The sequence below is a fragment of the Tamandua tetradactyla genome, chromosome 6, assembly GCF_023851605.1.
Source record: "Tamandua tetradactyla isolate mTamTet1 chromosome 6, mTamTet1.pri, whole genome shotgun sequence".
Lineage (NCBI taxonomy): Eukaryota > Metazoa > Chordata > Mammalia > Pilosa > Myrmecophagidae > Tamandua > Tamandua tetradactyla.
In genome coordinates, this window is record NC_135332.1 from 168295495 (window position 1) to 168317296 (window position 21802).

At 41.3% G+C, this 21802-nt stretch overlaps 1 protein-coding gene across 3 annotated transcripts in view; it reads right to left on the reverse strand.

Annotated features, from left to right (window-relative positions):
- Positions 1-21499, reverse strand: part of ANXA13 (annexin A13) — a 56695-nt gene extending 35196 nt beyond the window's left edge. The window contains exons 1-3 of one of the 3 annotated variants that reach the window (XM_077167592.1): positions 21375-21460; positions 18401-18523; positions 848-923 (exon numbers count right to left, since the gene is read on the reverse strand). In XM_077167592.1, the coding sequence (XP_077023707.1) occupies positions 848-923; positions 18401-18523; positions 21375-21425 (250 nt within the window). In that variant the 5' untranslated portion in view covers positions 21426-21460. Of the gene's footprint in view, positions 1-847; positions 924-18400; positions 18524-21374 lie in introns of all 3 variants that reach the window. The other 2 variants (XM_077167594.1, XM_077167593.1) reach the window with 2 other exon arrangements.
- Between the last annotated feature and the right edge of the window lie 303 nt (positions 21500-21802).

A 21802-nucleotide genomic window follows, 5' to 3' on the forward strand; every position in this document is an offset into this window, starting at 1 on the left:
ATCTGAAAAATTAAGATTAAATGAGATTTGCTGTTATTAAATGAAGTAGTACATGCAAAATACATGGCACAAAGATTTCAATAAATATTGTCTAATACTGTTAAGTCATCTTTTCTGTATATCATCTGAGAACTTAAGATATCATTGAAGGCAGGTGGCTTTGTTCTTGCTGCTTTCTCTTCCTTCTTCTCCTTTTCCTCCTCCTTCTTGTGGGCCCATATTTTGCACTCCTAACTATAATCTGTCACCCATGAAGTATCCATATGTGGGATGTGGGTCTCATGGCCTTAGTCCTACATGCTCCCTCTTGCTTTCCACCCCGATCCTGGGTCCACCTGACTCCTAACTTCTTCCTTTACCCTCGTTCTTGGCCACATATTTACCTTTAGGCTTAGATGTAAACAGCTTCTCCAGTTTTGACTCTTGATTTTTCACCTTGGCCACAGTTTTACACTCACTGGTCTACTTCTAGATGCATCTCCAAGGTCCCTAGTCCAGTTCTCATGACACCTGGTTCCCCACCACCTCCCATGAAAGGAATCAGAGGAACATAAGCAACATTAGGACTTTGTGAACTGTACTTCTCATGGTTTCCTCCACCTCCAGGTCAAATTACATTTTAAAGCTTCCAATTTATAATTGTTGTATTGAATCCTGGAATGTAATAGGATCTGATTATAACTTGGGGAGCTTTTGTAAAGAGATCCTTAGACATGATCGACTTGAGTTAGCTTGGAGTATACAAGACAAGTGGGGGACAATCTTGCTAAGATCATGGGAAATTTGGACTTGAGATCATATTTAATCAACTTCAAATATAAAGAAGGAAACAAAATATCTTTCATACCCATTCCTTTGCAGGCTTTGTTTAGTCTTTTGGCATCTCGATCTGCATCAAAACCCTGAGGACTTCGTGTTTTGGCCTGGAGGAAATAATCGAAAAGGTGAGTGGACTATGGGCATTCTTAAATGAGTTCTGGCTGAAACTGGCAGCTAACTGGAAGACCAAGCAGTCATCCAAACCAGGGTCCAGCTACCACTTTACATGTGGGTGCATATGGGTATTCTGGGTCCAGAGAGATGGTTGATACTCCTTTGGGCTAGCTGGCTTTAGATAACCACATGAAAATGGTTCCTCCGTTCTCAAGAACAGTCAGCCTGGTGAACTCTGGGACAAGTGATTTTCACATCAACCCCACATTCATGTATTTCTTTCCTTAACAAAGAACCGGGTATGTGGATCAATGTCCTGGAGTGCCGAAGCTCTCATTTTGCCATGAGACGTTAGTAATCAAGGGGATCCATTTTGTCAGCCAGCAGCTGAAGATTTTAGGTTCTCACTATTGATTCATTTGATGACCTGGGCTAAAGCTTTGCTAACCACACAATGAGAGACTTAATATATTTTTTTGTCAGAGAAACCAAGCACAGTGTTTGTTTTTTCCACTGTTGGGAAGAGAATGTTCTTATTCATATACTAAGTTATTTCCCAAGCTTTAGTCATTGGCATAACACTTGCATTAATTAATCTGCCATTACCCATGTCTATATTATTATTATTATTCATTCATTTTTTTTCCCGACTCATCTACTTTGCTTTTACTTAAATGAAGTTATTTTTTAAAAGGAAACATTCAGTCAGCAACAAACTGGAAAACCAGTATCACTTACATAAACACAAGGTAACCTTAAAAGTAAACAAATGACAAAATTTTTTAAACATGAGGTTACTTGCAGTTATGCCACTAGTAGCTCCTTTTACACATACTGTGTTTTCTCAGTGTTTTGTCTTCCTTGTGGAGATTTTCCTTGATTACTTGTGTCCTTGGCTTAAGGGCTACTGCCTACATCACCCAAGTCCTAGCTCCCTCCTTTTATTTACTGTGGTAAATATTGGGGTTGAACAGTAAACCAGCTAAGGCACAGCAGGCATGTATTTGACTGCCTGGAATCCCTATTTTCTTTGGGGGATTCCCCTTCCCCATTTCAGGTGGTTACACTGGGGGTCAGCTGTGAGAACTGCCCCAGCCACCAGTGTGGACACATAGGCTGTCACCCTGGCAATCATGATTGGTTCAGGAGTGAGGGTGTAATCCCAGGGGGATCAACTAGGTTTTCCCTAATATAGATATTGGGAGTGTCACATATTTCTCCTTACTGGACTAGCTAAGCTGAGAGAGTGTGAGTCTAAGGCTGTTGACAGCCATCCGTCCCTCTTCACAAAGGAAGCATGAATTCAGAATGAAGCAAAGAGAGACAAGAAAAGTGAAATTTCGGACTGAGAAAGAGAGAACGATTCTCAGCTATAGCCGTGCCTGAAATCAACTCCATCTTGCCTATCTTTGCACTGCAAAATTACATGAACTAATAGATTCCTGCTTTGCCCACACCAGTGTGAGTTGGGTTTCTGCTCTTGCCAAAAGTGAACCGACGGGTGGGCCATGGTGGCTCAGCAGGCAGACTTCTCGCCTGCCATGCCGAAGACCTGGGTTTGATTCCTGGTGCCTGCCCATGCGAAAAAAAAAAAAGGCAAAAAAAAAGTGAACTGACTAATATCCCAGGTCTCGAGGACACATGATGCTGGGCCTTGGTTAAGGGAGAGTCATGAGAGTCTAGCGCTGAAGGGATCTTCAGGGCCACCTGTCATCCCACGTTTTTTAGGAATGTGCATGCACAGCCCATCTTGAAGTATCTATTCCTGAAACAGATCAGTGGCTGGGAACAGGCCTGACATTTGTTAAGCACCCACCTTGTACCAGGCAATGTACAGACCTTTTTCCATTACTAATAGGAGAGAGTAAGCATTATTATTCCTACTTTGCAGATAAGGAAACCTGGGTCCAGGCAGGTTTGAAAATTTGGGAATTGTACCCCACTCTATTTGCCTCCTAAAGCCAATGCTCTCCAGTGCTCCATTCTGCCTTACATTCCAACTAAGACTGGTACCTCTCCCAGCCAACACAACAAGCCAACTCACCACCCTCCCCCTCTCTACGTGGGACATGACTCCCAGGGGTGTGGACCTTCCTGGCAACATGGGACAGAGATCCTAGAATGAGCTGGTACTCAGCCCCAAGGGATTGAGAAAACCTTCTCGACCAAAAGGGGGCACAGCGAAATGAGACAAAATAAAGTGTCAATGGCTGAGAGATTCCAAACAGAGTTGAGAGGTTGTTCTGGAGGTTATTCTTATGCATTAAATAGATATCACCTTGTTAGTTAAGACGTAATGGAGAGGATGGAGGAAACTGCCTGAAAATGTAGAGCTGTGCTACAGTAGCCATGTTTCTTGAAGATGATTGTATAATGGTATAGCTTTCGCAATGTGACTGTGTGATTGTGAAAACCTTGTGTCTGATGCTCCTTTTATCTACCTTATCGATAGACAAGTAAAACATATGGAATAAAAATAAATAATAGGGAAACAAATGTTAAAATAAATTTAGTAGATTGAAATGCTAGTGATCAATGAAAGGGAGAGATAAGGTGTATGGTATGTATGAATTTTTTTCTGTTTTCTTTTTATTCTTTTTCTGAATTAATGCAAATGTTCTAAGAAATGATCATGATGATGAATATACAACTTAAAAAAAAAAACAACAAAAAAGAACCCTGGGGCAGGCAATGGCCGAGTGGGAGCCAGGACTGGACCCAGAGTCTGTGACCCTACCGGGTCTGAAACGATATCCCTGAACCCACACCACCTTCCTGTTTTAAGGTTGTTCCATGATACAAATGCCACAGACCTACAGGACCTGACAGAGTGGGGAAAGAACTCTCTGACCATGTCTAATTTGTTTACTCAAGGTCAAAAACTGAATAAATGAGTGTTTGCTTCAAATCAGCAGTAATGTCTGCAGCAGGCAGTGGGAGAGGACTGAGCTACATATTAAGAATGAAGATGACATTGGAACTTAATTTTTTTCTTTTTGATTAACAAGTAATCTTGGGTAGAACTTTATAGCAGACGCACAACCATCCTCAGGGCAGGTTGAAATCACAGCCATGAGGCTTTCTGTAGGAACCACTGATAGCCAGGCCATTATCTTTCCTCAACATCTTGAGAAAATAATTCAGTCTTGTTCTTTAAAACAGTAGGATATTTGAAGTTATTATATGATATGATTTTCAAAATAAGGAGGGAAAAAAAGAGGAATTTTCCCTGTCTGTTGCTGGTACTACATGGACAATGGATGTATTCATTGGTGACGCACAGTGTTTGTGCAAGGAGCATCCTATGGTTTGTTGAGATGAGCTGGTGACGAAACTCTGCTCTGGAATATGTATGGCTACAATGTTCCTCATCCATTATTTATTGTTTGTGGGCCAGGCAGCTGATTTTAGGACCAGGCAGCTGATTTTAGGACATCAGACTTGTTTGTCAAACAGGACTTTTTGTTCTTGAAACTTGGAGCTACTGAGAAGAATTTTCAAATAAAGCAGGCCTGCAGAAATGTGAGTCGGGCACTAAATAAGTGTGAAGTGGATTCCAGGAAGGAGACAGGAAAGTGTGAAGGTGAACATGCATGTATGCACAGATATGACACACCTATGTTCAACTCTGAGGCATGATAGAGGCAGAACCACACAACTACTTTTGTTTGCTTTTACATTGCTTGCACTGATACTCAGGAAACAAAGAAAGGATGGTACAAGTAAGATATTAAGAGGTACTATTAAAAATGATGTTGTCAGGACTTCTGGTTGACTAAGATGGCAATGTAAGATGGTTACAGTTCCATTTCTCAACAATTCTTTGAACAACTGGCAAAAACTGGCAGAACCATCTTCCTCAAAATTCTGGAAAACAGATTAAAGCATTTCAGTAACTGGGCAAGTGCTGAATCAAGAAAGTCAAAGAATACCTAAATAAATGGAAGGACATTCTGCGTCCATGGATTGGAAGTCTAAATATTGTTAAGATGTCAATTTTACCCAAAGCAATTTACAAAAGATGGGTGCAACCCAGGTGTCCATTGTCAGATGTATGGATAAACAAATGTACATAAATACACTGGAAGTTTATTCAACTGCAAAAAAAGGAATGAAGCTCTCATACATATGACAACATGGGTGAACCTTGAAGACATCATGTTGAGTGAAATAAGCCAGACGCGAAAGAGCAAATATTGCATGATCTCACTGATATGAAATAACTAGAATAAGCAAATTCATAGAATCAGAAACTAGAATGCACATGACCAAGGGCCAGGGGCAGGTTAGGGAATGAGGAGTTGTGCTGGCTTGAAAGGATTATGCACCCTAGAAAAGCCATGTTTTCATCCTGTTTCATGACATGGAGGCATCGTTTCCTTTAAACCACATTCAGCACTGTAGGCTGGAAGCTTGATTAGATTATCTCCATGGAAATGTGGCGATTGTGGGTATTAACTTTTGAATAGAAGGAGCTATGACTCCACCCGTTCCAGGTGGGTCTTGATTAGTTTACTTCCTTTAAAAGAGGCAGCATTTTGGAAAGGCTTGAGATTCTGAGAGAGCAGAGCCACAACAGATGAGAACCATGAGAGCCTACACAGCTAAAGACCTTTGGAGATAAAGAAGGAAAATGTCCCCAGGGGAACTTCATGAAACAAGAAACATGGAGAGAAAGCTTGCAGACGTTGCCATGTTCACTATGTGCTTTTCCAGTTGAGGGAGAAACTCTGAACTTCATTGGCTTTTCTTCAGTGAAGGTAACCTCTTGTTGGTGTCTTAATTTGGACATTTTGATAGACTTGCTTTAACTGGGACATTTTCATGGCCTTAGAATTGTAAACTTGCAACTTATTAAATTCTCCTTTTTAAAATCCATTCTGTTTCTGGTACATTGCATTCCGGCAGCTAACAAACTACAATAGGAGTTAATGTTTAATTTGTCCAGTTTCTTTTTGGGCTGATGGGAAAGTTTTAGTAAGGGATAGTGGTGATGGTAACACAACATTGTGGATGTAATTAACTCCACTGAGTTATATATTTGAATGTGGTTAAAGAATTTTATATTGTGTGTATTTTACTAGAATAAAAATTAAAAAAAAAAATAACCCAACAATGGGACTGTACAACACAAATGCTGAATACTATATGGGCTAGAGTTAGTAGTATAATTATAATAATATTGTTTTGTCAGTTGTAAGAAAGGCACCAGACAAATGCAAAGTGTTGACAGTAGTGAAAACACAGGGTGGGGTGTGGGGGCAGGGCATATGGGAGAACTCTGCTTTCTTTCTGCCTGATTTTTCTGTAAACCCACAACTCCTCTAACTAAAAAAAAAAAAAGATAGAATAAAAGATCTCTGAATCTTTGATCCCGTGTGCATCCGGGTTAGAGGGCTGGTTCGGCCCCTCTGCACACATGTGAACTTGGGCCGTTGTTCTCTAAGCCTTTAGACCAGGATAGTGACTGCCTCGCAAGGTTTGAGAGTCACATGAGATAACACTTCAAATGTCAGCTACAGAGAGGAGCTACACAAATGCTAGTCCTCTCCTTATTCTTTGAGGCATCTCTTGGCTTTTCGCCTTGTAATGACATTTTGGTTTTCTAATCTGCATATTTCAATTTTAAAAATGTGGAGAATTATACACACACACACATATTCTGCACATGCCCCAAACAGCATCATGTTCATAACAGGTAGCCACTGAGAACCTAACAATCAAATTTAAGACATGGTTTCTAGCCAGATTGGATTTGAATCCCAGCACAACTGCTTATTAACAGGGTACCTTGGGCAAATCACAGACTCCTTCTGGTTGTGGTTTCCCCATCTGTGAAATGGAGATAATAATGCCCACCTTGTTGGCCATCGGGAGAATTTTTTCTTTTTTTAAACATGGGCAGGCACCGGGAATTGAACCCGGGTCTCTGGCACGGCAGGCGAGAAATCTGCCTGCTGAGCCACTGTGGCCCGCCTGGGGGAATTTTAATGAAATAATTCATGCAAAGCTCCTGAAGCAAAGCCTATCCAAGAAATTGTGCTTAATAATTGAAAGCAGTTCATATTTGCTGGAAACATGTCCTCAACAAACTCACCAGAATATTACAAACCCTTCCTGAAGAGGAATTTTCACCTTGTAAGTGGCACTGTAAGGACAGTTTACACAGATAACTTGCAGCTTGGATCTGGAATTCCAGGCATATGTTTAACACAGGGCAGCAGAGCATTAAAATTCAGGCTGCAGAGTGTGAGTGAGCTGGGATCATGCCCTGCATGAGCTGTCTCACTTGACAAGTGGAGTAACGCATGCCCTTTTGGGGGCCCGCTCTCATGGGGAGGACCCATGCGCACCCTGGAGAGAAGCTTCGAGTCATGCCCAGGATGTTGGGCTCCAAAATGGAAGCAAATACTCTGAGCTCTACGAGAGGTCCTGCCTTGTGAATGGAATAAGCTGACGACTTCAGTCTCGGTCCCTCTTCCTTCTGACATGCCTCCGTGTCACTTCTCTGGGTCTCTGTGCTCCTTCATCTAAAGCAATGAAATGAATCTATTTTTCTCGTAGAAGGAGACCTACAAAAGGAATATAGATTCTCTGAGCCTAGGAAACGGTGTCCCCCTGGGCAGAAAGAAGACTGAAAACACTGACTCTATGAAATGACTCAGGGACGCCCCTGTGCCACCTCATTGACTGCCCGGGAGGAAAGGCAGCTGTTCTATCAGGTTCCTGACTCCCCACCCCACCCCAGCCAGAAGGGCCGGAATGGCAGGACATAGTCCTGATCAAATGCCCCTGTCCCAGTCCAATTCAAGGCTGTTCTAACTCTTCCTCCAGTTCCCAGAAAATTCTGGGGATGGAGTTTGCAAAGGAGTTGACTGAGTGATGTGATTTGCAAATTGGTGGCTACTTGTATTATATAGTAATCAAGACTTTTTCCACAACACAGCCTAAGTACAGTCATCAGTTCTTGGGTCCTAATTTTCTATTTGGAAGGCATAAAGACTGGAAAATAAAATTATATTGTCTCATGAAAAACATAGGAATTAATTAAAAAGCAGCAGGCTAACTGGACTCTCCTCTGAATAATTCCTCACGCTTCCTCTCCTCTCCTCCCTTCTCTCCTCTCTCCCTTTTCTTCCTCCTGCAAACAAGCATTGAGTAGCCACTGTGTGCCTAGCACTACCCCAGGTGAGATGGCAATGATCTATGAAGCACAGTCCTTGCCCCAGAGAAAGAGACATGCAAACAGATAAATGACACTTGCATTATGATATGGGAAACACTTTGGGTGCAAATAGCAGAGAGGACAAGGAGGAATTTTCATGGAGGAGTTGATATTTGTGCTGGTTCTTGAAAGATGAATAGGAGTGAGTCCAGCCAAAGAGGCAGGGTAGGGATGAGGGTGGGAGTGGGGGAAGGACATTCCAGGAGAGCCTGAATCACTGCACTTTCTAGGACTGTGTACCGGTGTGCTTACTGGGGCCCTGCACTGTGCTACTGGGTCACAGATATATTGAATCTAAACTTGGCAGAATGATAAGTGTGGACATTGGAGATGGATCTACTGTGTCAATCACTGCTTTGCCCCTCCCTAGTTGTCTGACCCAGGGTAAGCTGATTAGGCTCCTTGGACTTTAGTTGCCTCTTCTGCAAATTGGGTGTTATAGGTTGAACTGTGTCCTTCAAACCCCCTGTACCTGTGAATGTGGCCTTATTTGGAAATAGGGTCATTGCAGATGGAATTAGTTAAGTTAAAATGAGGTCAGACTGGAGTATTAATCCACTGTGACTAGTGTGCTCATAAGAAGGAGAGAGACACCGATAGATCCAGGGGAGAAGGCTTGTGAAGACAGAGGCAGAGATGGAGTTCTGCAGCTTCGGACCCTGGGATGCCAAGGGATACTGGCCACTACCAGAAGCTAGGGGCAGAGAAGGAAGGACTTTTCCCTAGAACCTTGAGAAATCATGGCCCTGCTAACCATTGATTTCAGATGTCAGGCCTCCATAGAGAGAATAAATTCTGTTGTTTTATGTCACTAAGCTTGTCGTGCTTCATTGCTGTGACTTGTCCACTCATCAGGGAAGCCAAAATTTTCTTGCACAGTATGGAATCAATAAATGCTCCTGATGATGAGACAGTTGGAAGTGAAATGGAAAATGAAGGCCGGATATCACTATTTGCTAGACAAAATGGAATGCCCCTTCTCTGTGAGCAAAGTATGTGTATAGGAGAGGCACGATTATCAAATTCTGCTCACTGCAATCCTTCCAGTTCAGAGGAATCATGTTTTATGCTTCTCATCTGAACCACAGGTAATACTACCTGCCATCCCCTGCAGAATCTCAGGAGAATCAAGTAAGACAATGTGAGAATGCTGGGCAAGGGGGTTTCATTAGCATGGTGAGCCACGGTTGGCAAGGGACGAATTGGCCTTCATGCTCCTTCTCCAACAGCTTCTCCAGATTCTTTCTCTTCCTCCTCTTCTCCCGTCTCATCATAAACCTTTGATTCCCCCTTTCCTAAAATGTCTTGCCCTCAAAATAGTAGAGGGAGCATAGCTGAAGGACTGCATGGTGCCTGGGGGTTGAACTTCAGCAGAGAAGTTTTGAAGACTGAAAAGGCGTGAGGTTGTGTTTTAGGTTATAAAAAAATGATCTTTCTCTTAAACTGGGGATAATTTATATGTTAGCATTTTAAAAATGTCTTTTTGTGAAGCTTGGTATCATTAGGTCATTTTGCAAAAGACAGGCTTTCTCAGACCACAGTCTCCAGGTTATACGTACTGATATGAACTTTATCTGTCAGGGGTGACTCTGGGGCTGGGCAGGAGCAAGGAAATCTAACTCACCTTAAAGCTCTCCCAATGTGCTGCACCCCAAGGCAGTGGGCACCGTGTTTGCTGTAGGTGCTGGTGATATACTCAGAAGTGTAAACAATAGGGAGGCCAGGTGGGGCCGTGGGTTCGGGCATACCCCCAAACAGAGGAGAGATGAGCAAATCAACTCATGATCTTTTCAACCAATGTCTGCCCCCATGAGCATTTCTCATCTAGGCAGGAAAACCAGCAGCTCAGCAGCCTTGTTACTGGCCTTCAGTGAGACCCTACTGTGGATGTGAGATGTTACCTGATAAGCGGGCTGTCTTTTGGGAAAAACTGCTGCCTCACTGCTGCTGCTACCAGCAATGGGATAAGGATTGGTCTTTAGGATGAGTAGGCTTTTGCTAGGAGATAAGGGAGGGAATCATTATAGGGAATGCCCGGGCCAGAGGGGCAGGAATGGGTAATTGTTGGTTGGAGACCCAGCTAGAGAAAGAAAGCACCTTCTTCAGCCTTCTGCAGCCTTGTACTCTCATCACAGGGCTGGGTCTGCTGCAGAGGGTCTCAACTGACCTGGGACGAGTTTGCTTTCCAGGAGACAATTCGCCATGTCTGGAAGCATTTTGGTTGTTAGGGTGTGTTACTGGCATCTAGCTCGTAGGAATTTGGAATGGTGCTAAACATCCTTTAAAGCACAGGGCAACCCCCCACAAGAAAGAATGATCGATCCCAAATTTCAGTAGTGCCGCAGTTGAGAAATCCTGGCCTAATGGTTGTAACAGGACTTCTGGTGATAAATGAGACTCAAGTACAACCTAAAGCAAGGCCTCCAGTCACAAAGAGTGAATTTCTGTGCTTACCTAAAAGGGAATGTTAGAAATTGACCCCAGTGTCTTTCTTTCTTTAATTTTTTTGCAACGTTCTGCAGGTGAAATGCTGAAAGATGACTATTGGGATAATGTAACGCGTAAAAGAGTTTGTGTTAAAGTTGGTCCAAATAAGTGAGAAACCTGTCATCAACCCCCCTGCCTCTTTATCTGTATCATGATTGTTGTAGGGTATCACAGTTTAAATCAGCTAGATGTCTGGGCAATGTACCATCTCTCAGTTGACTCATTCCTAGGGGCACATTAATATTGCCTTAGGCTGGAGAACATGGAATTACTAGTAGAGGCAGAATAACATTCATTATCTGAAAACAAGATTTTGTGTCCTGGGAAAAATGACTGTCTACTTTGAGGTTGTTCATACATTGTTTGGGGAGTTAAGACCCTTAAGAGTGTTAAACTTCCAGATCTCCATTTGCTGATGCACTGCATTAACAAAAGTGAACTTGAGGGCTAAAGTGGTTGTGAAGAAATGATGGCTATTACTCAACAGTGGAGGAAGTCAAATCTTCAAGAGTTAAGAGATATGAAGCACTTCTTTCATTAGAAAATAATTACCCATTTCCTTTGCTATTACCAAGGACTATTTTTGGTCAACTCAATGAGAATGTAAACTTGAGATTAATTACTAGTGAAAAAAAAAAGTTAGTATCTTCTGGTATTTTCAAGAGTCAATGATAACTGGCCAGACAGAATTGAAAAGAGAAAATATTGGGGATTGAGCTGGTCCATCATCTCATCAAATGGTGCTGTGCAGGAGAATCTACCCAACAATATGTGAACAAGTTCTGATTTGCTGAAAACGAAACAAGGTGAAAATAGCTAAGTTTGCTTTGAGCCATTTTCTGTCTCAATCAGTATCAAAAACAATGAATGTTATTCTTTCCTCTGGTAAGAATTTAAATTTGCATTGGCTCCAAATCTATTAATTCTTTCTCTAAAATTTTTCCTTTCTCTAACATTTTTGTCTTCCATTCCATTCTGACTATGATCATCCAAGCCCTTATCACCTGAAGAGTGAATTATGTTATTGCATTTCTACTTGCATAAGATCTTTAAGTCTTTATTCTTTTTCTACTTCAGTTCATCAAGCAGCAGCAGCAGCTACAACAACAACAATAGTTGTAAGAAAGCAGTAATGATAAAGCAATATCTCCCATTCCCAAAAGTAGGTAAGGCCAACCTTGAGCATGGTGATAGCCCAAGGGTTAGGTACATGACCCAAGCCAATCAGAATTTTCCCTGACATTTTATATATAACGAGGAAACATTTTGGAGGGAGTCCCTTTTTTTGTTAGAGTCACGAGACAGCCAGCAGATGCCGCCATGTTCACCATGTGCTCTTCCAGCTGAGAGAAAAACGTGAAACGTAGTCAGCCTTTTTGAACCAAGGTGTCTTTCCCCGGATGCCTTTGATGGGACATTTCTATAGACTTGCTTTAATTGGGACATTTTTCTTGGCCTTAAAACTGTAAACTAGCAACTTATTAAATTCCCCTTTCTAAAAGCCATTCTGTTTCTGGTATATTGCATTCTGGCACCTAGCAAACTAGAACAGAAGCCAACATGTAGAAAGGATAGGGAGAAGGAAAGAGACAGAGTGCTGACAAGGTAATCTGAGTCCTTGTACTTACCTTTGCCATGTGCTTTAGTTGGGTTGAGCTGGGTTTCTGTCCCTTCTACTAAAAGAATCATCATCAAACCTATTTTCTGTTCAGTCCTCTCTCCCTGAGAGATCCTATTAAGTTCTATGGTTTTAATCACTATTGGCAGTAGATGCTATTCATAGCTTACCCAACAGCAGGTAACCTTTCTTCCTTGCTTATAGAACTCTGATTTGCCCAGCCCCAAGACTGAATCATGATCATAGCATTCCTATTCCACTTTGCCAGTAATTCATCTAGGAATGGACATTTGACCAGTACCGGCCAATGAAATAGAAAGGGATGTCTGCTTGGAGTTTCAGAAACTCTTCACTGATGGGAGACTGGTACATAAAGAGAAATGCGCTATTTTCTCTAACCCTTTTCTTCTTGCTTGTGACTCATCATATGAGACTATTAACTTGAACGCATGATCAGAATCTCGTATCCCTGATGGGAGACACCATCAGTGAGGGAAGTATGGAAAGACAGACATAATCTTGGTCCTTAATGACATAACCAAACAGTGAACCAAGAGCTGGTAATTAAATGTCTTTGTTATTAAACCATTGGTAGGCTAGTAGTCTGCTACTTGAGGTCAAACACATGCTAATTATTATTGTTTTTAAAACCAGCACCTGTGAATTCATACCTCCCAAATTACCTGAAAGCCAGACTTCTCTCTTGAGTTTCAGATCCAGCTACCAGCTGGGTAGCTGGATCTGAACAGGTCCCCGAACTAAACTCATCCTCTCATCTTGAAAACTTTGTCTTATATCCCCTCGGTACAAAAATCAGATACCTGGGAGACACTCTTTAGTCTCCCTTTCCTCTCATATTCCATGTCCAATAAATCAACAAGTTATGTTGATTTGATCCCCCAATCTGTCTTCTCCTTCCAATTCCATTGTCGCAATCTGGTTCCGGGAGAAGGATCTCATCATTTCTCTCCAGGGCCACTGCCTCCTTCCAACTGCTCTCCTTGCCTCTGGGCATGTTTTCTCCAAACCATCCTCCACCAATTTCCAGCATAATCAATCCAAAATGTCCTCCCCATTTAAGGCTTCCCTCGACTAAGGTAGGGTCTCAAAGTTTGGTCCTGGCACCACCAGCATGACTATTACCTGGGAACTGAATAGAAATGCAAATTCAAACCCCACCCCAGACATACTGAAACAGCTACTCTGGGGGCAGATCCCAGACCTCTGTTTTAACAAGCCCTCAGAAGGAATCTTATGTGCTCAAGTTTAAAAACCTCTACTAGCCCAAGGTAACAAAACCCAAATTTGTTGGCCAACTATATAAGGGTCTTCAGCCTCACTACTGTGCCCCTGTCTAGCTTCATCTCCTGTTACTGCTCTCTGTTCATTGATCTATCTGTCAAAAACATTTATGGAGTGTCTATTATGTGTCAAGTACAAGGGATGCAGCAATAAGTAAGATAGAGTCTGCCTTGCCGAAGCCCTTAGTCTTGAGATAGCAGATAGCAGCTATGTAGGCAATTGCTGTATGAAGTACCAAGAGCTTTGGCAGAGCTAAATCTTTGCACATGGGCATCTCTAGCCTTGTTAGAACTCTGTGAACACACTTTTCTATACCCTCTGTGCGTATGATCCTCCACTGCAAAGAATGCCTTATCCACTTTCAGAATCCTTCCTTCTCCTCATTTCTTCTTCACAGAATCATCCCCTTCACTGTCCAATTTCTGAACTTTGTAACTGAAGACACACTTCTTTTAGTGGGCCCATCACACATTATTATAATTGGTTATTAGATGTCTCCCTCACTAGACTCTGAGCTATTTAAGGACATGGTCGTCTTCTTCTTTCTATCAACAACCTCAAGCAGTACCTGGCTAACGGTAGCTTCTTTAGACCTGAACTGGAATTGTAAAATCAACCAAAACGATGAGGAGTGCCTTCCTCGCTCTATGCTGGCAGAGAAACTCTTTTTTCAACTGTCTATTCACTGTGAAGTCCTAGGAGGAGGGTTGGAAGTGGGTGCAGCAGAGGGCAGGGTGGAGGAGGGAGCTGAAGGGGGTCAGTGCTCGAGGCTGCAGACTCTGTGCAGGCCAGGGAGGAGAGTGTGGAGCAAAGCAGGCTTTAAGTGCCATGATCTGGGCATTTCTGCAGGCTGAAGAAGGATGGGAGTGGTGCATAAACCAAATCTGAGGCCCAGCGCTAGCCTGGTGCTGTGAGAGGCTTCTGCATGAACAGTGGTTCTCAGATTTGAGTGGGCATCAGAATTGCCTGGAAGGCTTGTTAAAATGCAGATTGCTAAACCCACCCCTGAGCTAATTCAGTAGATCTGGGGCGGGGGACTTAAGAATTTGCATTCCTAACAAGATCCCGGTTTTACTAAAGATGCTGATCCTTTGTCACATTTGGAAAGCACTGTGCTAGTAGAATATCTGACATCAGATATTCTGATGTGGTTCTCAAGTTTGGGTACATATTAGAAACACTTGGAGAGTTCTGAAAAATATAGACACCTGAGCCTCATCCACAAATTGGTCTGTGGATATGACCTGGACGTAGGAATTTTAAAAAGAAATACTGAGTTAGTGCAATGGGCTCCAAATGAGCAAAACACCTGTTTGGTTAAGGCTCATGAAAATGTAATGAATTGATAAATTCATGAAACTTTTATCGAGCATTTGCTATGTTCCAGACATTGTATTGGTAATGGGGATGCAAAGATGAGCAAGAGGCAGTCCTACTCTCAGGGAAACCCTGGTCCAGTGTGGGGCAGATGTATAGACAGATGGCTTTAAAACCTTGTGGGAGAGCAGGGATATACAAACTTATGGGAGCACTAAGGAGAAGTATCTGAACCAGCTTAAGGACGGGGGAGGCTCAGGAGTGCTGATGGTCCAGTTCAATAGCTTTAGAAATCCTGAGAGGCTACCTTTATAGGTCATATAATATGAAGCTTTATTAATTCCAAGGCATGGTTAGGAACTTCCACCTGAATCCAAATCCATCCTTTACCTCTTACTAGATGTGTCACCTTGGGCAATTAACAATGTCTCTTTGCCTCACTTTATCCATATTTAAGATGGGAATAATATTATCTCCCTTGTAGGATTGTTGGGAAGACTAAATAGCACAACGTATGTGACATTAGTATTGTGAAGGACTCAAATCAAGTGCTCAGTGAAAGTCAGTTACTGTTATTAGCATTTCAGGAAGTCCCCTTTGAACCTCCTATTGGCGCCATTGCCACTGTGAATGTGGGTTCTTGCTGTGCTGGGGAGCCGGGATGCCTTCCTGTGCTGCTGAATGAGCAGGATTCCATCTCCTCCACTAAGTGGCCCGGGCTCCCATGGCTTTACAATTCTTGTGGTTAACCTTTGCCAGTGTGTACGTTCTTCCTTCTGTCCGTGTATTTGTTTCTGGCAGCCTTCTTTCCCCTGTTGAAAACGACTGCTGTTTATCTACCATAGACAAAAAACCCAAAAGGGCCAGATGATATAATTGTGATTCAAATATAGCTAGACTTTGAATGAGAGGCTTGTCTTTAAATAAAGACAACAAATAAATAATGTATTTGTCATGCTTTAGCATCAGAGGCCCTCTTTTTTCCTCTCCTATACTCATGGAGGTGTTCCTATGGACTGATGTTCTGAGACAAAATATTTTCACATAAGGGAGGTTTGACTGCCTGATCGGGGCTGGTTTCTATTTAGGATTCATTGCACTTCCTTTGGGTTCGGGATATCAGGTTGATGCACAACCTTAGATAAAACTAGAGCTTTATCATAGCGCTATCAGTCCTATTTTTACTTGCCTCCAGAGCCTTCTTTCTCTACTCAGGTGATCTGACTCTACTCACCACCCCTCGTGTAGCAATCCTTCTTCATCAGAGCTGGCCTTATTTTTATTAACCAGTTGCAAGTCCCAAACTCTTTCCCATTTTAGACAATATTTATCTTGGCTAAATATTGGCACAAGCAAGTCATAAGCTTGGTGTGTCCTTAAACACCATGATATATCGCTGAGCAGATGTCATAACATTTACAACTTGGTTTTCATTTATGGCCACTCAGGACACCTGCCTGCGTCGTAGCGTGTGGAAGAGTTGTTGTAAGGATAGTGGTGTGCTCCAGTTCAGACTATCTCAAGCTGTGCCACACAGTTAGATTCACTTGGGTAGCATTTACAAATCCAGATGCCCAGGCCAACCATGAGACCAATGACTATCCAGGGATGGCATCCAGGTAGAGTAGCTTTTAAAACTCCCCAGGAGACTCCAATGTGTAGCCAGGTTCTAGAACCTGTGCTCCAGTTCAGTGCTTCTCAAACTTTAAGGTGCTTAAGACTCTCTTGGGGATCTTGTTAAAATATACATGCTGATCTAGAAGGTCTTGGTGGGGTCAAAGTTTGTACATTTATGACAATAGTCCATGCAATACGGATGCTGCTACTACTCCAGGGACTACACCTGAGTAGCCAAACACTTGTCCTTTCTAAGGCTTGTTAATCAGGCTTGCAAATATTTTTCCAGAATGCCTTGGTCCTCTTGAATTTGTGATTATTTCCATATTAATCAATTGCTCCCCTAAATCTTACCCCCTCCCCACCATCTAGCCCACACCCTGCAGCCACACTCTCATGGTTAAGCTATTTCAATATTAATGTTGACTTTCCATTCTCTAGGAGGTGATTTCCTTGACAACAACCACTGCAATAGTATAAAATGGAAAACTCATCTAACTGAACCTAAGCAGATTTTTTTGTGGATGATATTTTTTTTGTTTATGTACACTCTAGCTGCCTGAGATACAAAGCTCACTGAACACAAGGACTTGTCCGCCAGCTAAATAAACTCTGAACAGTGGGTGATTTAGCAAATGATAATGACCCAATATCCCAGTTATTCCCGCTCCAAATATGTTAGTCACAAACATTAGGTCTTCAGCTGGAAAAAAGCATTAATGATGGAAAGAGAACTGGGAGAAATCCAAAGCAAAAATTAACTCAGTTTTCAGAATTGGCTAGGATTCTATAACATGGTATGTTAGAAAATGTAATTTCCTGACTAATATTCTGTTGGCTTTAGAGCAATATTTTTCATATAATTAACTGTGGACTCTGATCTATAGACATATTCTTGTGGATCCAAGTCTTTTGTATGAGGCTTTTAAAATAGTACATCTCATGCTGATAATAACTTAAAATATTAATAAAAAGCATACTGGGTCATTAGGATGACCGACTGCTGGCACATGATTTCAGTGCCTGCATTTATGTTCATATTTATGATGTTTACATGCCAAACAGTCATAGGCTAATTGTTGTAGGCAAATGATAAAAGAAGGAGAACAGGGGGAGGCTATGAAAATCATGCATTTGAACCAAGAGAAGCACAAATGGCATTACAGGGAGTTGAACAAACAAAAGTAACCTTAGTAGATTAGTAGGAGTATTAAGTCACCCACTGCACCATATTTTAGACATGCTGAAACTGAAAAAATAAAGAAAAAGAAAAAAAGCACTGTAGCCATCAGGCCCATTTTTTACATTGAATACAACCCTTTAGTTCAGCAAAATAATAATATTTTCTATCATGCTAAATCATTCATTTGAACATCACTTATTTTAATTTTTCTTGTATTTAACTTATACGTTTGTTTGGGTTGCATAGTTGCTTCACAAAGACAATCATCTTAGTTTTAACTGTGTACACATGCAATCAACTTTCTAGTGCAAATAAATAAATTTGTCATTAACTAGGACAGTATTTTTTGTGATATCCTTTAAAAGGGTTTGATACTTGTTTGGTTAGAAAGATAATTTTAGAGAGCATTCATTCCTTTTGCCCATGCTCTAAATCCATTGCTATTTTTGTAAATGTCATGGCGGCTGGGGTGTAACCTCATGCCCTCAGTTCTAGGGTGCCGTGAAGGGGACATGGCCGGGAAAGTAAGCTGAGCGCCTGGAAGCTTACGTTCTTATTTTAGCAGCAAATATTGTAACAAACATTTTCCAGGGAAAAATTTTCCTTCTTGGAAGGAAGGCCTGCAGCTGAAATGTTCAGACCAGGGGACTGTGGAGGCTCCCCGTGACAGTCATCATGAGTGGCATCAGGTCCATGAGAGGGAAAATAAAGTGCTTACGGGCTGCAGGGCCGCGGTCTCTGCGCTCCCCGAGGGATGGCCGAGGGGCTGCACTGCGGCCGAGGCCTGGCTCTTCCCTTTGGGCAACTGTTGGCTGCCCTCGGAGAGGGAGTAAGACTGGCTCTGAGGATTCAGAAAAAGAATTATGTAAAAATGCTGGACGATTCTCACAGGCCAGCTGCCCTGTGGCGTTGCTTTTCAAAAAATACGAGACAGTTCACCGAAACCGCCAGCGCAGACAATTACTATTCCTGAGGTCTTTTGCAGCTATCGAAGTATTTCTAAAGGAGGTTTCAATTTCTCTCTACCCTGAATGAATGGCTCTTAATCACGATTATTTACAAATGTTTTAAAAAATAATGCCTCTCTCTATGAGCCATGCAACTAGGCGAATGAACCTTAAGGACTGTATGTTGAATAAAATGTCAGAAACAAAATGACAAATATCATCATGCCTCACTCATAGGGACTAACTATAATATACAAACTCAGAGAATTGAAGTCGAGAGCATGGGTATCAGGTTGGGGCCTATTGTAAAGGGTTCTAGATTGTAAGCTCTTACAGCACTCACATCTATTCTGGAGTTGTAACTGTTATTTCTAAATTCTTGAGATATTGAGCTATTTGTGTCATTCCCTGAAACTTCAGGTATTTCTGTGACACCTGAGACGCAGAGTGAGAGCACTGAAGCTATGAAAGTCAGCATTACCCCATTCAGCAACTGTAAAAAAACTGAAAAAGTGATCAGACTTCATCTAGAAATATGAATGAAGTTGATCTGCATAGGACTAAGGTAAATTAGAATACTGGGTAAAAGATGATATGGCTTATATTTTAAAACTTCAACTTCTGTGTGAAATCAAAGGGAGAGACCTTTATTTGGTACAAAATTTATATTTTGGATAGCACCTTATCTAATTTAACTTGTATGGTCAGTTTACTTGAACACCATAATTACATGGAATCTTGAATGAGGCATGAGATCTTGTTGGTTTGTACAGGTTAGTCTGATACCCTGATATATCCCAGAGTATTTTGGGTAGAGAATAAAAAAGCATTTGCTTAGTCCTCTTGGGAGACAAGGGAGGAAGGAAGAAATATTAAACATCCCCCTCTGGGAAATTCCTGATATTCTCACAAGCAATGGAGACAATTTGTTGTGGTCTAAGGCTACAATAGGCTGAGCCCTCAATCTCAGAGCTTGCCTCTATAAAGCTTATTCCTGCAAAGAAAAAGCTAAATCTACTGATAATTATGCCCAAGAGTCACCCTGGAGAACCTCTCTTGTTGCTCAGATGTGGCTTGTCTCTCTAAGCCAACTCAGCAGGTGAACTCACTGCCCTTCCCCCTACATGGGACATGACTCCCAGCAATGTAAATCTCCCTGGCAATGTGGGACAGGACTCCTGGAGATGAGCTGGAATCTGGCATCATCAGAAGGAGAAACAACTTTGTAACCAAAAAGAGGAAGAGAGAAATGAGACAACATAAAGTTTCAGGGGCCAAGAGATTTCAAACACAGTCAAGAAGTTATCCTGGAGGTTATTCTTATGCATTATATAGATATTCTTTTTAATTAACAGTGTATTGGAGTAGCTGGAGGGAAATACCTGAAACTGTAGAGCTGTATTCCAGTAACCTTGATACCTGAAGACAACTGTATAACAATATAGCTTTTACAATGTGACTGTATGATTGTGAAAAACTTGTGTCTGATGCTCCTTTTATCCAGGGTATGGAAAGATGAGTTAAAAAATTATAATAAATAAGCATAATAAATAAATAAACAATAGGGGGATATAAAGGGTAAAAATTGGGGAAATTGAAATACAGTGGGTCAATGAGAGGGAGGGGTAAGGGGTGTGGGATGCATGAGTACTTTTTTTTCTTTTTATTTCTTTTTCTGGAGTGATGTAAATGTTCTCAAAGTGATCACGGTTAAGAATATGCAACTATACAGTAATTAGGAGCCACTGATTACATGCTATGGTTGGACTCTGTGTGTGGATATTTCTCAATAAATTTTTTTTTTAAATAATGCCTCTTTAAAGAAAAAGAAATGTGAAAAAAAGTTAAAGAAACAAAACAAATAATGCTTCTCTTAAGAAAATATGTGTAGGCTCACAAACAGCTAAGTTGAGGTTTAATATATAGCAAAGGTAAAAACTTCACAACCAAAGACCAAGTTTGCGAAAAAATTTGGAGTTTTATTCTTGTCACTCTTTACATATGCACACATCATTCGTGCCATGGGAAGCTATAGCAGGGAAACCTTAAAATTCTTACTGCCTCAACTTTAAATGTACATTTTTCAGTGTGAAAAGTCATGATTCAAATCTGGTCTGCCTTGGGAATAGTTGGTTCTAAATGGTAATGTGTTAGTCAGCTTATGGTCATTAATAGTTTAAAGGTATGCTAATCACATGAGCCTAGATATTTCTGGAGAAAGGTAAAATGATAATTCCATCCTCAGTTATTCCTAAATATCTGGAAGTTTGATGCTGTTTAGAAACAGTGCTGGAATATTTTCATGTTTCAGTCCAAATTACATGGCCCTATAAGAGTCTTTTGTCTCAGTCCACTGGTTTTTGCGTCTTGAAGCTGTCCTTCCTGTCCACCTCTGCATAGGTGCAGTCTGAGAACTTTGGGGCAACTTTGCTACAAACCAACAGTTAAAACCATATATTCCACAAACACATAATAACCCTCTGCCTCTCTGTCAGGCATTGTTTATTCTACCTTGTTTTAAACATAACTTTTTCACCCCTCCTAAGAGAATTTAGGCCAATGAAGACAACGTACACCAAATGCATTTTAAAAGCGTGGTTATGCTGTTGTTAAAACCAAAATAAAAGTAATCATAGCCATACAGTATAAAAGTATCAATCATGTTTTCATGGTTTAAATTTCTCCATATGCAAATCAAACATTAAAACTTCATTCACTTGATTCCCAAAGATAATGAGTACTTACATGGCGGTTGCCCATTTTCTTTTTTCTGAGATAGTTGTTCTTTAAGTTCATTAAGAGGTCTGTCTTCCGGCTGGCAAAGTTTATCATGGTTTTCTCAGGGCTTGGTATCTCTTGAGTTTAATAAGTAACTTTTGGTATTGAATTTGAATACATTGCTGGGGATGGGTAGGGAGTGGCAGCTGTTACAAATGAGCTCAAACTGTCCAAGCTGTTGGAAGGTCATCTCTTTAAAATAAAGTATTTATTAATAACTAAAGTTTAGGCTAAGTTGGGTAACTTATTCACAACTAAAGAGCTAACCCTTCCTCACCTCTGGATTGCTGAGTTATTCTTTTGTATTTTGGATGTTCATTTACAATTTTCCATCTTCTCTTAATAAAAGTATTAACAAAACACAGTGAAAAATCTTACTATTTTATTACATCACT